At 58.1% G+C, this 14,987-nt stretch overlaps 1 protein-coding gene across 2 annotated transcripts; it reads right to left on the reverse strand.

Annotated features, from left to right (window-relative positions):
- Positions 1-6,150: 6,150 nt before the first annotated feature.
- Positions 6,151-13,076, reverse strand: NOTUM (notum, palmitoleoyl-protein carboxylesterase). Of its 2 annotated transcripts, XM_059906891.1 has the most exons (11): positions 12,695-13,073; positions 11,507-11,559; positions 11,331-11,426; positions 10,742-10,802; positions 10,434-10,492; positions 9,934-10,036; positions 9,066-9,257; positions 8,851-8,951; positions 8,160-8,307; positions 7,130-7,177; positions 6,151-6,899 (listed from the first exon to the last, which is right to left on the reverse strand). In XM_059906891.1, the coding sequence occupies exons 1-11, from the start codon at positions 13,030-13,032 to the stop codon at positions 6,593-6,595; spliced, it is 1,506 nt and encodes a 501-aa protein (XP_059762874.1). In that variant the 5' UTR covers positions 13,033-13,073; the 3' UTR covers positions 6,151-6,592. The 2 variants fall into 2 exon arrangements, with proteins under 2 accessions (XP_059762874.1, XP_059762873.1); XM_059906890.1 differs by having other exon boundaries at positions 8,851-9,257; positions 12,695-13,076.
- Between the last annotated feature and the right edge of the window lie 1,911 nt (positions 13,077-14,987).

Raw genomic sequence — 14,987 nt, forward strand, 5'->3', positions numbered from 1 at the left:
AGCCACTGCAATGAGAAGCCTGCGCACCGCAACGAAGAGGAGCCCCTGCTCTCCGCAGCTAGAGAAAGCCCACGCACAGCAACAAAGACCCAACGCAACCAAAAATAAATAACTAAATAAAATTGATTCTTTAAAAAATAATAATAATAAATAATTTAAAAATTATCAGCTCCTTCTCTGAAAGAGGCCTTGAGATTCTGAGAACAAATCACAACAAAATCATCTTTCCTTGCTTTGCCATTCTGGCTCTGCCCGCCCACAGGGCCCGGGGTAGCTCAGGGTCCCCACCACGGTCTGGGCGGCTGCTTCATGGCTGGACCATGGCGAGGCTCCCTGGACCCTGCCATAGGCCATGCTCCCAATTCTAGACACCAACTCCCAGCTGCTTGGCCACTGGGCTACTTGGTGACAATGTTTTCTGCTTGTGAGCTTTTGCTAACGTGTTACAATTACAGAAACAGAGCGATTCTAAATTGACAGCTTCCCACAGTGTGGAAATATCAACAAAGTAAATGTGGCTGGAAATCACTTAAAGTTCATCAGTAGAGATTGGTGAGTAAACTTGAGCACATCCGCATGAGGGACACTTAGGACGCCCTGAAGTCGCCTCATAGAAGAGCAGGTAACGTGGTGGGAGATCACAAGGGCAGCGATCTGTGTGAAGACAAAAGGACCTGTGGGCACATGTGCCTCTGAAGAGAGAGAAAGGCCGAGTAAAAGCCTGAGATGCCCCACTGTCACGTCCGAGGCGCGGGGCAGCAGGTGCTTTGGCTCTCCTTTGGGTTTTCAGTGTTTTCCAGTTTTAAAATAAATATGTGCTACTTCCTAAACCAGAAAAAAAGAATAATTTTAAAAATAAATGAAGTAGGGCTTCCCTGGTGGCTCAGTGGTTAAGAATCCGCCTGCCAATGCAGGGGACACGGGTTCGAGCCCTGGTCCGGGAAGATCCCGCATGCCGTGGAGCAACTAAGCCCGTGCGCCACAACTACTGAGCCTGCGCCCTAGAGCTGGAGAGCCACAACTACTGAAGCCTGCGCGCCTAGAGCCCTTGCTCCACAACAAGAGAAGCCACCATAGTGAGAAGCCCATGCACCACAACAAAGAGTAGCCCTGGCTCGCGGTAACTAGAGAACGCCCCCGCGCAGCAACAAAGACCCAACCCAGCCAAAAATAAATAAATAAAAGAAATAATTTTTAAATAAATAAATAAATTAATTAAAAATAAATGAAGTATAAATAGGTTTATATTCTTGTATGAATAAAAAACTTGCTTTAAAAAATAAAAAAAATAATAAAAATAAAAATTGAAAAAAGGACTTCTCTGGCGGTCCAGTGGTTAAGACTCTGAGTTTCCGCTGCAGGGGACACGGGTTCAGTCCCTGGTCGGGGAACTAAAATCCCGCATGCTGCACAGTGCGGCCAAAAAAATAAAAAAGATTAAAAAAAAAAACCTTCCTTTTACAAAATTTTTAAATAGACTTTATTTTCTAGAACAGCTGTAGATGCAAAAAGAAACTGCACTGATAGAGCGCCCATATACCTCATATCCAGTGTGTTCTATTGGGAACACCTCTTTTTTTTTTTTTTTTTTTAATTCTCTATTATTTTATTTGGCTGCGCCACGCAGACTGCAGGATCTTAGTTCCCCGACCAGGGATTGAATCTGGGCCCCCTGCAGTGGAAGCGTGGAGTCTTAACCGCTGGACCGCCAGGGAATTCCCCTATTGGGAACATCTTATGGGACATTTGTTACAATTAATGAGCCAATGTTGATAAATCACTATTAATACACTATTATTAAGCAAAGTGAATGCTTTATTCAGGTTTCCTCAATTTTAACGTCATGCCCTCCTGCTGCTCCAGGACCTGTCTCGGACCCCACGTGGGACATTTAGTCATCACGTTCTCCTCTGGCTGCTCTTGGCCGGGATGGTCTCTCAGACTTTCCTGGTTTGAACGACCCTGACGGTTTGAAGGAGGGCTGGGCAAGGAGGTGCAGACTGTCCCTCTGCTAGTCTGTCTGATGTCTTTCTCGTTATTAATCTGGGCTTGTGGGTTTGGGGGAGGAAGACCACAGAGGAAAAGTGCCCTTCTCATTACATCCCTTCAGGGCCTGTGCTCTCAACATGACTCCTCACCGTGGCTGTGCCCTTGGTCACTTGGCTGAGGTATGTCTGTCAGGTGTCTCCACTGGGGAGTTCTTCTCTCTCCCCCTTTCCATCCTGTTCTCTCTGGGGGCGGGATGTCACCATGCGTGGCCCACACTTAAGGGGGGTGTATGCTTCCCCTCCTTGAGGGGACAGTATCGAAATAAATTATTTGGAAATCTGCAAAGAGATTGTTTTTTTCTCCCCCACTTAATTTCTTCAATTATTTAGTTATATCAGTATGGACTTGAGGATATTTATTTTATTTTTATTGTTATTTTTTAATTAATTTATTTATTTTTGGCTGTGTTGGGTCTTCGTTGCTGCGCCCAGGCTTTCTCTAGTTGTGGCGAGCGGGGGCTACTCTTTGTTGCGGTGCGTGGGCTTCTCATTGCGGTGACTTCTCTTGTTGCAGAACACGGGCTCTAGGTGCGCGGGCTTCAGTAGTTGTAGCACACGGGCTCAGTAGTTGCGGCTCACGGGCTCTAGAGCGCAGGCTCAGTAGTTGTGGCGCACGGGCTTAGTTGCTCCGTGGCATGTGGGATCTTCCCGGACCAGGGCTTGAACCCGTGTCCCCTGCATTGGCAGGCGGATTCTTAACCACTGCGCCACCAGGGAAGCCTGACACTTATTTTATACTTTGGGTTATAGTCCAAAACTACATTTTTTTATTCTGTTGCTCAAAGCCTTCCATGTGTCCCCTTACATACCCCCAGCAATGGGGGTGGGGTTTGTTTTTCGGCACCTCCTCGCTGCAGGCACTGCAAGACGCCCGGGGCTCATCCTGCACGTTTCCCGCTAGGTGTTTTCCAAGGAACCCTGGTTCCTGTTATTGGAGATGGTGTAAGAGACTAAGATCTGGGTGCCAGGTGTGCTCATTGCTGCTGGAGTGAACTTTCACACATTGTAACAAGTATTTGTATGTACAAATAAAACAATGTTATTCAAAATATATTTAAAGAATTTTCCTAAAAGGGCTTGCAAAGGTCATTAAAACTAGGTAGTACACATATATCAGGTTTTACCAAAACCTCTGGGTTTCTTCTCTTCACGTCTCCCTGTGGCTTTAAAATTTCCAGGAGTGTGTTATTATTATTTTTTTCTATTCCTTCTGATTAATGTTTTCATTCACTAAACAAGTTCTTCTGCAGTAGCTGCTGAGTGCCAGGCCTCGTTCTAGGCACTGAGAAACAGCAACGAACAAGGGAGACCAGAGTCTTTGTCCTCTTGGAGCTGCTGTTTTCACCACGTCATGTCAAGGGTCCGTGCTCTCAACATGGCTCATATCAAAACCGAGCAGAAAGCACCGAGAGTCCCATATATTCCCTGCCCTTAACCAGGCACAGCCTCCTCATTATCTACATCCCCACCAGAGTGATGTACCATTGATTTTTTACCATCGATGAACCTACACTGATCTGTCATCATCACCCAGAGTCTACAGTTTACATCGGGATTCACTCCCGGTTTTGTACCTTCTATGAGTTTGGACAAATGTGTAATGACATGTACCCACCATATTGTGGTACCATACAGAGTTGTTTCTCTGCCCTAAGAATCCTCTGTGCTCCACCTATTCATCCCCATCCTCACCCCTGGCAACGAGTGATCTTTTTACTGTCCCCATAGTTTTGCCTTTTCTAGAATGTCATAGAGTTGGAATCACACCATATGTAGCCTTTTCTGAATGGCTTCCTTCACTTAATAATATGCATTTAAGGTTCCTCCCATCTTTTCATGGCTTGATAGCTCATTTCTTCTTAGCGCTGAGTAACAGTCCATTGTCTGGATGGACTGCAGTTTATTTACCCGATCATCTACTGAAAAGAAATCTTGGTTGCTTCTGTCCTGAGCATTTTTGCTGCTACGGGAAGCCTGTGATGTGGAAAATGTAAAGCAGCAACATTTCTAGAAAAGTTGGGGACTTCCCTGGTGGTCCAGTGGTTAAGAATTTGAGCTTCCACTGCAGGGGGCATAAGTTCGATCCCTGGTCAGGGAACTTAGATCCCGCATGCCGTGTGGCACGGACAAAAAATAGAAAAAGAAAAGTCGGGAAGTCAGTGTGTCACATTGATGGCTCGCTAAGCACTGCAGGTTTGGCGTCACCCACTGTCCTTACGGGTCCTGGGCTCATTTTGCCACTAGTCCCCACGGTAAAGCACAGAGGTCAGAGGTAGGCCTTTCTCCCCATGTTCCTTCTTTGTCAGGAACATGGGAAGAAGGGATTTATTCATTTGGTGAAATCCCATTGGGCCTAACCCACAAGTATAACATTCAGTGGGCCTGGCATGCCTGAGACACACAAAGCTACCCTCTGACTCTTTTCAGCCCACCTCAAACAGAGCAAGACATCTGTCTGTGCTGATGCCACTGCCTGCCGCCCTTCTCCACACAAGGAACTGGTCTTGCACCAGCACCTCCGAGGTCCCCCCCACCCAGCTCTGACCGAAGCATGGGCCCCTCCCTCCAAACAAGTCTCCCCAGGTAGGTGAAGGCCAGGTCCCTTTCAGGTCCTCCCAGCCGCCTCTCCCACTGGGAGCCCACTGTCGCATGGGGAGACCTGTCCATGGCCCTCCAGGGAGGCCAAGGATGGGGCTGCTCCCCCAAACCAGCAGTTGCCCCTGGGTACCCCTTCTTTCATCTCCAGCCTTTTGCCACTCCCCTCCCTGACCTCACTGTTTCCCTTGGCCACTGGGACTCCGTGGCTTCCCACAAGAGTGGTCCACAGAGGAAACCATGATTGGGCCACTTAGCTCCCCCTGGGGAAGCTGACGTTGGTGATGAGTGGGCCGCAGGTGGGCCCAGAGCTAATAAGACCTCAGGGGATACCCCCAGTCTTGGCGTGGGTGAGAGGATGGGGTCTCCGTGATTCTCCCCACTCTGGGACTGGGGCTGCAGACTCCCTGAGAGAGGCTGGGTGGTCAGAGGCTGGGAGCAGAGCCCAGGCATGAATCCTCCCTCTGTCCCTTCAACCCTTCACATAGCCTCTTTGGGCCTCAGTTTCTTTATCCGTAAATTGGGGTTTTATAATAAGACCTACTTGCCCGGCGCCTGGAGGAGTCAGGGTGCCATGTGCGTGGGGCACTTAATGCAGGGAGTGCTGAGGAAGCCACGTCTGTTGGAGGGTCATGACCTGGCCACCTGTTGGGGGAGCTTATCAGTGTGTCACTGAAACCACAGGTGCTTACTTACTGTCTTTGACCCACATGCCACTTCTGGGCGCATCCCACAGAGGCGACGGCCGCGTGCAGTGATGCTGACACAGGCTAGCCACGCTGCACCCTTCGTACCTGAAGAGGGTGTGAAGCACAGAGCTCATTGCTCACTGGGAATGTCCTGCCAGCATGGAGCTCTCCGCGGCCCCAAGATGCAACGGGAAGTAGAAACCAGGCGACAAGTGTATGGCATGCAGTCACATGTGGAAGGAAAAGTGTGTGTGTGTGTGTGTGTGTGTGTGTGTGTGTGTATGTACGTGTTTATGGGAAGCCAGGTCCTCTGGGACTAGCCACAGATGCAGAGCCAAGGGCTGGCCAGAGGGAGAATTTTCACCCTCCAAAGCTTTGCTTCTTTCAAATTCTGGACCATGTGAATGTGTGACGTAGTGAAAATAAATACAATACAAACTTCTAAGAAAGTGTTAGCTGGGTAGGGAGTGTTTTGTGATAAAGTTCTCAAAGTGGAGGTTGCTGGTGGAGACAAACATTGTGGATGTACAAATGCTGAATCATGCACTGAGAAATGGCGGGGTTGCGGCGTGAATGTCACCCCAAGAACAAAATAAAGAGGAAAGGGAGCTTAAAACCTTGCTGGGGGCTCGCCTGAAACAAGCCCATTACTGCTGTTTGCTGAAACGATGAACAGAAGGAGCAGGGGTTGAAGGGCAAGAGGCCCCATGGTCGCCCCCAGTCTCTCTGCCGCCCTGGGTTTGGGGGAGTCGGGGTTGGGGGAGGGGTGTGAAGTGGGCAAAGTGCTCCCTCAAATAAACACATCTACAGGGTGAAGCTCTTTTGTTGTCTTTTTTCTTCATTATTTAAAAAAAATATGTTACAAAACAATATCATTCACTATATATTTCTTGCTTATTTTTCTTTTTTAAAAAATTAAAGTAATAAAAAAAGTCACTTTATAAAATAATACAAACGGGCAGGAGAGGCTGGGGGCTGGGCTGGGGGGGGCCCTTTCTGGGCTGGGGGCTGAGGAATCCAGTGCTTCTGACTCCCCACTGTGGGCTGGAGGCGGGGGTCAGGAGGGAGGGATGGGAGGGGACCCAGGGCCACAGCTGGGCTGACGGTGGGTCCATCTCAGGCTGGGCCTCCCAGAGGCAGTGGGAAAGAGGCAGTGAAGGCTGCCAGGGGAGGGCATCCAGACCCAGGATGGGGATGGCCGGGGCCCTGCTGCCCTAGGAGGGCAGGAGGGCCTGGAGGGGAGGTGGCCTGGGCGGGGCCCTAGCTCCCGCTGCTCAGCATCCCCAGCAGTTTACTGGGCTCCAGGCCCTGCTGCTGTGCCACTGTCTGCACGTCGAAGCCCATGTGCATCAGGAACTGGGCCACGTTCATCTCCTGCCCCGTGAACTGGTCCCGGATGGTGGGGCAAGAGGGGTTGCAGTGGGGCCAGGGGCAGCTGTCCACCAGGTGGATGGGGCAGCCCTTCAGGGGCGCTTTGCTGGCCTTGTGGCTGTCGTGGAGGCTTCTGTCCCAGCAGTGCAGTGCCCGGGGCAGTGAGGTCCCCTTTACCTGGACGTCTGTCCAGTGGCTGCAGACAGAAACCCAGGTGGGGGTCACTCAGGTGTGGCCAAAGCAGAGGACGGCATTGCTCCCACTGAATTCTTGCCACACAGTGGGTTGTCTAAGTGATTTTGAAAGCCCCCGAAAGAAGCCAGAGCCGGGGAGGCCGGTGGGCAGGCCTGCTGGGGATGGGGGCACTGCAGATGCTTGGAGTGAGAGCCATGGATACGAGCTGTCCTGGGGCTTGGCGACACTGACCTTCGGATGATGATCTCGTGGGAGAGGCAGGCAGGGGCAAAGCTGGCCCTGTTGGGGAGAAGACAACCTGTGAGCACCCATGTCCCACCTCAGCCCTTCCCCACCCCCAAAGCCCACAGGTCACAGCAGCTTCAGCCCCCTCTCCTGGGAGGCTGTCCCCTGCCTGGCTCCTACTTCCCTCCTGCCGCTGTGCCAGCCAGCAGCTCCCCCAGGCCTTGTCCCCCCCAGCACACATGCTGCCTACTAACCCCGGTCCCTTTCAGCCTCCAAATCCTGCTCGGAGTGGGGGCTCTCCTGGACAGGTGAATATTTTGTTTTTCTTTCTTTTTTTTCTTAATATACTTTAGCTTTTAATCGAAGTTTTAGGTTCACATCAAAATTGAATGGAAGGCATAGAGAGCTCCCATTTATCCCCTGCTCTTACACACGCACAGCCTCCCCCATCATCAACAACCCCCACCAGTTGGTACATTTGTTACAATCAATGAACCTACACTGACACATCTACCACCCAGAGTCTGTACATCAGGGTTCACATCAGGGTTCACTCTTACATCAGGGTTCACTCTTGGTGTTGTACGTTCTATGAGTTTGGACAAATGTATAATGCCATGTATCCACCATTGTGGTACCATACAGAGTAGTTCCTCAGGCCTAAAAATCCTGTTCCCCACCTATTCATACCTCTCTCCCCCAACCCCCAGCAACCACTGATCTTTTTACTGTGTCCGTAGTTTTGCCTTTTCCAGGATGACATAGAGTTGGAATCACACAGCATGTAGCCTTTTTAGATTGGCTTCTTTCACTTGGTAACACGCCTTTAAGGTTCCTCCTGTCTTTTTGCAGCTTGATCGCTCACTTCTTTCTAGCGCTGGGTAAAATCCCCTTGTCTACATGGACCACAGTTTATCATGTACTCAAGGACCCCTTGGCTGCTTCCTGTTTTCCATCTTTGAGGCCTCTCTTTTTAAGTCAAGTGGTTTACTGTATATTTGGGGTGGGGGCTGAGTGGGGTCCCCAACACACTCACGGCACGTCCTTGAGTGTGTTCCGCAGCTCACGGCCCAGGTTTTGGATGTACAGCCACTGGCCCTCCTGCACCGGCTGCCCCGTGAGGTGCACATTGTCCACAGTCAGCTGGGCCTCGTCAAACAGCCACTGTACCACGAACACCGGGCCTGGGGGGACGGCTCAGATGGGCCTCGCCTCAGTGCTCTGCCCCCCACCCCAGGCTCGGGGGCCCGAGGCCGCAGTCAGCTCCATAGCAGGCTCACAGGCCAACCGGGCTCTCTGTGCAGGGTGCCGGCCGCCAGCATCCCCAGCACCCTTCCTTGAAGAGATGCCTTGTTCCCTCCCCGCACCTTGGCCTGGCTCCCAGGGACTCCACTTTGACCAAAACATGGTGATGATGTCCCTTCAAGTGTGGGGCTGGGGGGGGGACAGCCAAGGCCCCACACAGGGGCAGCACTGGGATCCAGCTCCAAAGCACGTTCCTCATCGTGGATGTGGAAAGCATGACTAACCATCCTGGTTTGCCTCGAACCAAGTGGACTTCTAGTGCTAAGACCAGGAAAGTCCCAGCCAAGCCCAGATGACTTTGTCACCCATCCTAGGTGGGACAGTGGTCTCTGGGCCTAGCCTCTGAGGGCTGGACTCCAGGCTGGGTTTCCAGTAGGCGCAGATAGTCTAAACACCCCCCGCCGCCCCATATGCCCACTCACAGCGCAGGGTTGGGTAGACTTTGTAGCCAAAGAAGCAGTTCCACTCCTCGCCCTCCTTGAACTGGCGCCTACAGCGCTCCGGGACCACCCCATTCCAGTACCTAGGCCACATGCTGCAGGTTAGGCTGCCCCTGGCCCCCCATGAGCTTCTCCACCCACAGATGCCACCACACCCCAGGCCCTCTGCACAGGATGGGCCCTCCCTCCCAGGGCACCTGATGCCCCGGCGGATGGCCTCCGTGGGCGCGCAGGTGATGGTGTCAATGCAGTCTGTGCGGCGGTACTGCTTGTTGTCCAGGAACCAGCCAGAGTCAGCCAGGCCCCGCACCTGGATGGCTGGATAGCCCAGCTCCTCCAGCTGCTCGGCCACGCGGTCCACGTTCAGCAGCACTCCTGTGCCCCCCGCGCTGCAGGGAAGGCGGGATGTCAGGCCAGGCAGATGAGGAGGACGCTCACCCACCAGGGCCCGCCCAGCCCCAGGCCCATCCCCAAGCCCATCCCCGAGCAGGCAGGGATCTGAGAGCATTCTGGGCTGCCAACACGTTCTGTGTTCATGTGTAAGTCCCCTGGGCCCTTCGAGGTCTTGGAGACAGAGAAGGGCTGGCAGAGCTCCTGGCACTGACCCAGCGCTAAGTGTCAGGTCATCCCACTTCCTCCCACCCCTCCTTCCCTTCCTCTCTCTCACTCTCTGACTCAGTTTCCTTATCTGAAAATTAAGATGAACTAGGTGGCCCAGGCCCCTCCGTCCATTCCCTGGATGTCCCCTGGGTCCCCTACATGCCTGCTGGGATACAGTGACCAGCAGGTGTGATCCTGCCTACAGGGACCCCAGCCCTGGTGGTACATAGGTTCACAGCTAACCCCTAACCAACTGCCTAGGTCACTGCAGTCCAAGGCTTCCCTCACACCCAACAACCATGGACCCAGAAGCATCCTCTGGACAGCTTCCAGCTACATGGCACCTGGGAGCCAAACCTCTGAGATGCCCCGTGATGCTGAGCTTCCCGGTCATGCACCTGCCCTGGCTCAGCCCCATCTTCTCCCTTCCATCCACACTCCCACCCCAGCCCCTGCCCAGCCCACCTGCTCCCTGCCAGCAGCAGCACCTTGGCCCCGCTCAACCCTTTGCCCAGGAGCTCTCGCACAACCTCCTGGATGATGAGGGCGCCCATGAAGGCGTACTCGTCTGCACAGAGAAGGAGGGTGGCTTCAAGTGGGGGCCTGGACACAGAGCAAGGCCTCCCACCCCCAGGTTGGCAGAAGGAGGGGTATAGCTGGGGGTCTGGAGGGTCTTAGAAGGGATGGGAACAGGGGCTGGGTAGACTAGAGGGAGGTGGGTTAGGTGCACAAGGCTGTGCTGGGGGCCCTCCCGCAGGGAACACCCAGGAGTGAGGACCCCCCGGGGCCAGGCCAGCCATGGACAAGCCAGGCAATGGGTGCTGGGGGCAGGCACCCTGGGACACACTATCAAAGGGTTAGAGAGAGTTACAAGGCTGGAAGTCTGTATTTCTCCAGAAGCTCTGTCCTCCCTGCCCTGCCTCTGTCGGGGGTGGGGGGGAGTTGGGGGAAGGCAGGGGACTCACTCTTCTCAGACTTGGATGAAGCCCCACTCCAGACATCGCTGGAGCAGTAGGGGATGAAGCTGTGACACAGGGATGGTGTGAGCCCGCCATGCTTCTCTGTTGCCCGAGGACCCCAGGAAGGACCACCCTCCTCAGGAAGGACTCCTGAGGACAGGAACCCCCTAGGAAGACCTCTCCCAGGACCAGACCCCCTCAAGGATGGGATCCCCAAGGATGGACTCCCCCCTAAGAACCTCTTAGGAAGGATCCTCCAGGAAGGACCCCCAAGGACAGGACCCCCAAGGAAAGACCTTCCGGCTCCCTCTTACACCATGTTGGCGTTCCACCAGTGGGGGTTCTCCTCTGGCTGGGAGGACAGGATCCCCGTGCCTGTGGCAGGGGAGGACAGAGGCAGTGGGTCTTTCTGGTGGGAGGGGAGCATGCAGGGGTGAGGACTACAGGAAGGTGTGGGGCTGTGGGGGCATCCTACTCGGCCACAGCAAGGAGGTGGGTGGTGACACCCACCTGAACCAAGGTGGCTGGGGAAGTGGGGAATGAATGGATGGGTTTAGTTACTCCACGGAGTCCCCATGGCCAGGATGACCAGCCAGGCTGTGACATCTGGACATGGCTCTCAACCTCCCCCCTTCCACCAGATACTTTGATCTAGGGACCAGCTGTGTACTGCACAGCCAGGGTGAGCCCTGGGAAGTTAACCTGTGGAAGAAGAACGAAAGCTGAGAATGAATGATTCCTAACTTTGGGGGGGGGGGGATGGATGGGGTGGGGCCTCTCTGGGCCTCTAAGGAGTGAAGGAGGAGGAGCTTCTTCCAGGACTTCCAATTGTGAGCCCCTTCCTGCGCCACCCCCCCACCCCCTGCCCCGTGGGGGCTCCTGGTCAGTCCCTAGCACGCTGACCTGTTCGAGTGAGCGGCCAGTCCTTGGAGCTCATGAGGCGCCGCATGGTGTCATATCGGGAGTCGCAGTTCTCCCGGTTGAAGCAGTACCAGCCTCCTGCGGGCACAGCCACCACCTCAGGGTCCAGTGCCGAGTGGACCCCCGCCCACCCCGCCACCTCCGCACCTAGGACGCACCTTCCAGAAACAGTAGCCATCGCCGGCTGCCCTTGGATTCCTTCAGGTAGTAGCTGCAAGGGAAGTGGGCGGAGCGGGCGGTCAGCTGGGGCTGCAGGGCCCAGCTCCAGGGAGGAAGGGGTCATTCCACCTGTCGCCGGGCGCGCGCGGACCGCACGGGGGCGCCAGCGGCCAGGCCCCCGCAGAGCGCGCCCGGCCCGGCCAGCCAGTCCCGGGAGGTGGCGCTCGCGGGGCGGGGAAGGGCGGCGAGGGGTTGTGTGGTCCGTGGAAAATCCCCACGGCCCGCCCCGCGAGGGACCCGCTGTAACCTCGGCGCCGGCGGCCGGGCGGGGGTGGGGGGGGGTCTTCGCTGGGGCTCGGGATCCTCCTGGGACGCGCAGTGGCGCTTGGAAAGTGAAAAGCGCTCTCGCTGGAGGAGTGTGCGTGGGGCAGGGGCACTGGGGTAGGACAGGCGCGCGTGGAGGGGCGAGGGCGCCACCGAGGCAGGGTCGCAGCCTCCCTTCCGAGGCCCGACCTAATGTCCAGTTCCTCGGGCTGTGGAGTCGCTGAGGGCATGGGCGCCCCCAACTCCTCCCCAACCCTCAGTCTCGCATCCTTTTTTATCTGCTTCCGTCTGGAGAGGGGTGAATGCTGCACCCCAGGTCCTTCTGTCCCACCTGCGCCCCCTGCCTGTCCCTCTGGCTGGCTGGGCTCCCTGGCAGTCCCGGCAGCAGCAAGGAGCAGACGGGGCGAGTCGAGCTGGGGTGGGGGTGGGGGTACGGCAGGACTCTCCCCGCCCCCCTGTGTCGCCTCCTCCTGCTGGAGCCAGGGCCACTCGCGGACTGCCATCTCCCCGCCCAGGGAACGAAGGACGCGAGCACAGGGGCTGGGCACGGTGGCCGAGGGGTCAGTGCCCGGGCTGGCCCGCGACCAGCGCTGCCAGCGCTGCCAGCGCTGCCCCACCCCCCTCGCGGCGAGCCTCCGAGCAGGGCCCTCCCCGGGACCAGCGCCTCCGAGACCCGACGGGAGCCCTTTCCCCTGTGGGCGAGCACAGCTGCGGCCAGCAGGGAGGGTCCAGTGCAGAGACTCCGTGCGTCTGAGCGGGGACAGGGAGGCGGGTGGTGCGAACCCGCCGGCGACGAGGCGGCCCGCGGCCCCGAGGCCAGCGGCGGGGGCGCGCCGGTCGCGGCGGGCGGGTGCGGGCCTTACCCGGCCGAGCTGCCGTCGTTGCAAGTCACCGACGTGTTGAGCAGGAGGTGCAGGCGCAGGTCCTCGTTGAGCTGCTGCGCCGAGCAGGGGTACAGGGACTGCGCCAGGCTCTTGACCTGCGCCATGAAGCTGTCCATGTTGCCTTCCACGGCCGTGAAGTCCAGCGGGAAGCTCTCCACCGGCTGCCCGGCCGCCGTCGCCGCCTCGGCCCGCGGCGGGGGCGGGGGCGGCGGCGGGGCTGGCTGCTGGCCGCGGCGCCGCCAGGTCTTCCTGCCCTCGCCGCCCCCGGCCCAGTGCAGCAGGCCCAGCAGCAGCAGCACGCGCACCCCTCGGCCCATGGCCGCGCTGCTCGGGCCCGCGGCCACCTGCGGAGAGCGGGCGGCCTTGAGGCGGCGCGGCGGCGAGGGCGCCGGGCCGGGGGCGCCCGGGCCGCCGGGCGCCAGCCGCGCCTGCTCGTTCGCCCCGGTCCCCGCGTTGGGCCCGGCAGAGGAGGCGAGGGCGGCTCGGCGTCGAGGCTCTCGGGCCGAGCGCCGTCGGCCTGGGCAGCTGGGGCTCCGCGCGCGGCCGGCCGAGGGCAGCGCAGGGTCTGGGTGCGCTGGCTCCGGCCCGCGCCAATGAGCGGCGGGGGCCGAGCCTGGGCGTAGTTTGCGGGGGCCGCGGCGGCCCGGGTGCCCGCGCGTTAGATGTGCCGCCGCCGCCGCCGCCCGGGCTCGGCGGAGGGGGAGGGGGCCGCGCTCGCTCTTTTCTTGGCGGAGGCATCGCCTTTTCTTCCCAAACCGCAAGCCTGACGGAGGGGCCTGGACTATCCCGCCGCGGCCGCCGGAGGCGCTCCCGGCCCGGCTCCGTGGGGGGCAGCGCGGCCCGGCGGCCCCGGCGGCTCATTCATCGCGGCCAGCCCGGCGCCGCCGCCCCCGCTCCCGGGCGACTGGAAGGGGCGGCGGGGGCGGGGGCCGGTGGGGAAGGAACGGGGCTTTTCCGCGCGGGGGGAGCTCCGTCCGCCACGCGGCGGGTCGGCCCGACGGGCTGGGGGCACAGGGGGAGCGCTCACCTGAGCCGCCGGGGTCCCCTCGCCCCCGCCGCCCAGGCCCACAGCAACCCACGGGCGACCAGGACCCCTCTCCGCAACCCCCACCCCGAACCGGCCCGGAGCCCCGCGCTCACCGCGGCCGGCGAGGGCGGCCCCGCGGCCCCGGCTCCTCGGCGTCGCTCGCCCAGCGCCAGCCTGCTGGTACGCCCGGCTCGGCTGCCTCCCCTCTGGCGCTGGCGCGGAGCCTCCCGGGACTTTTATCCAGCGGGGCCCCCGGGATCAAAGCGACGGCGGACACAGGGCTCCGCGCCGAGGGGCCGGCAGCAGAGGCGCCGGGGCCTCCCGGAGGAGCGGACAGGTGTGGTGCGAGGCCCCGGCGCCCTCGGCGACCTGCGGGAGGGACTGGGCGCCGCGGCACGGCGCCACGGGGGAGTCGCCCTGTCCCGCGCCTGGGTGGACAGATTCTGGGCGGCCCTCGGAGGGCAGTGGGGGCAGAGGGGGCGCTGCCACTTAGCGAGGTCGGTGGGCCTCGGGGCGGGGTCCTGGATCCTCCCCGCGTGCGCCCTCGCTTTGCGCCCCATGCCAAGGACCCCCAAGAACCTCTCCCGCAGTCCCAGCCGCCCCTGGGGTGGTCGAGGATGGAAGAACTGCCGGCTTGGTTTCTGTTCAGTGACCTCCAAGCAACGTAGTGCATCTGCCCCATCGCCTCACCTTCCCAGCGCATCTCACTGGGGACAGAAGGAGATTCCTCCTCAGAAATCAAAATGGGGTGAGGGGTCAGCTGTTTACTTAGGAGGCTTCCTTCCGGCTAGGTGGGCAGACAAAAGAAAGAAAAGGGCATTTATTTGCCCTCCACACACACACACACAAAGTGCCATAGACAGCTTTGGTAGACCTCTCATTCCCCTCCCAGCCACAGCTCCGTGGATGTCATTATGCCATTGTAAAGACAGGAAACAGACCTTGCCTTTTGGGTCTAGAGCTGGGGCAGAGCTTCCTGAGCTCCCTCCTAATTCGGGGCAGTGGGGAAGCTGTGTCCCCTGGCAGGCACCTGCAGCCCCTCTGGGGCAGGAGAATAGAGGTTGCCAGAGCCTCTGGCAGCACCGGAGACCCTGCCCCTGCCTTTGCCTCCTGAGCTGTCCTCCTCACCAGTCCCTGGGCTGAGTAATAAGCTGAGGGTTAAAAAGTTACAACACCCACCCTGTGCACACACACAGCAGGCTGCCCAGGCCAGGCTCTCAGAAGACAAAGTGGGAGACCAGACAG

The sequence above is a fragment of the Balaenoptera ricei genome, chromosome 20, assembly GCF_028023285.1.
Source record: "Balaenoptera ricei isolate mBalRic1 chromosome 20, mBalRic1.hap2, whole genome shotgun sequence".
NCBI lineage: Eukaryota > Metazoa > Chordata > Mammalia > Artiodactyla > Balaenopteridae > Balaenoptera > Balaenoptera ricei.

Bases quoted from the DNA above. Each gene is read 5' to 3' on its own strand.
- NOTUM (XM_059906890.1), bottom strand. From the start codon at position 13,032: ATGGGCCGAGGGGTGCGCGTGCTGCTGCTGCTGGGCCTGCTGCACTGG. The intron at 11,560-12,694 runs GTAAGGCCCGCA...CTTCCCTTGCAG, and splicing joins AACGACGGCAGCTCGGCCGG to CTACTACCTGAAGGAATCCA. The intron at 9,258-9,933 runs GTGGGCTGGGCA...CCTTCCCTGCAG, and splicing joins CTGCTGCTGGCAGGGAGCAG to CGCGGGGGGCACAGGAGTGC.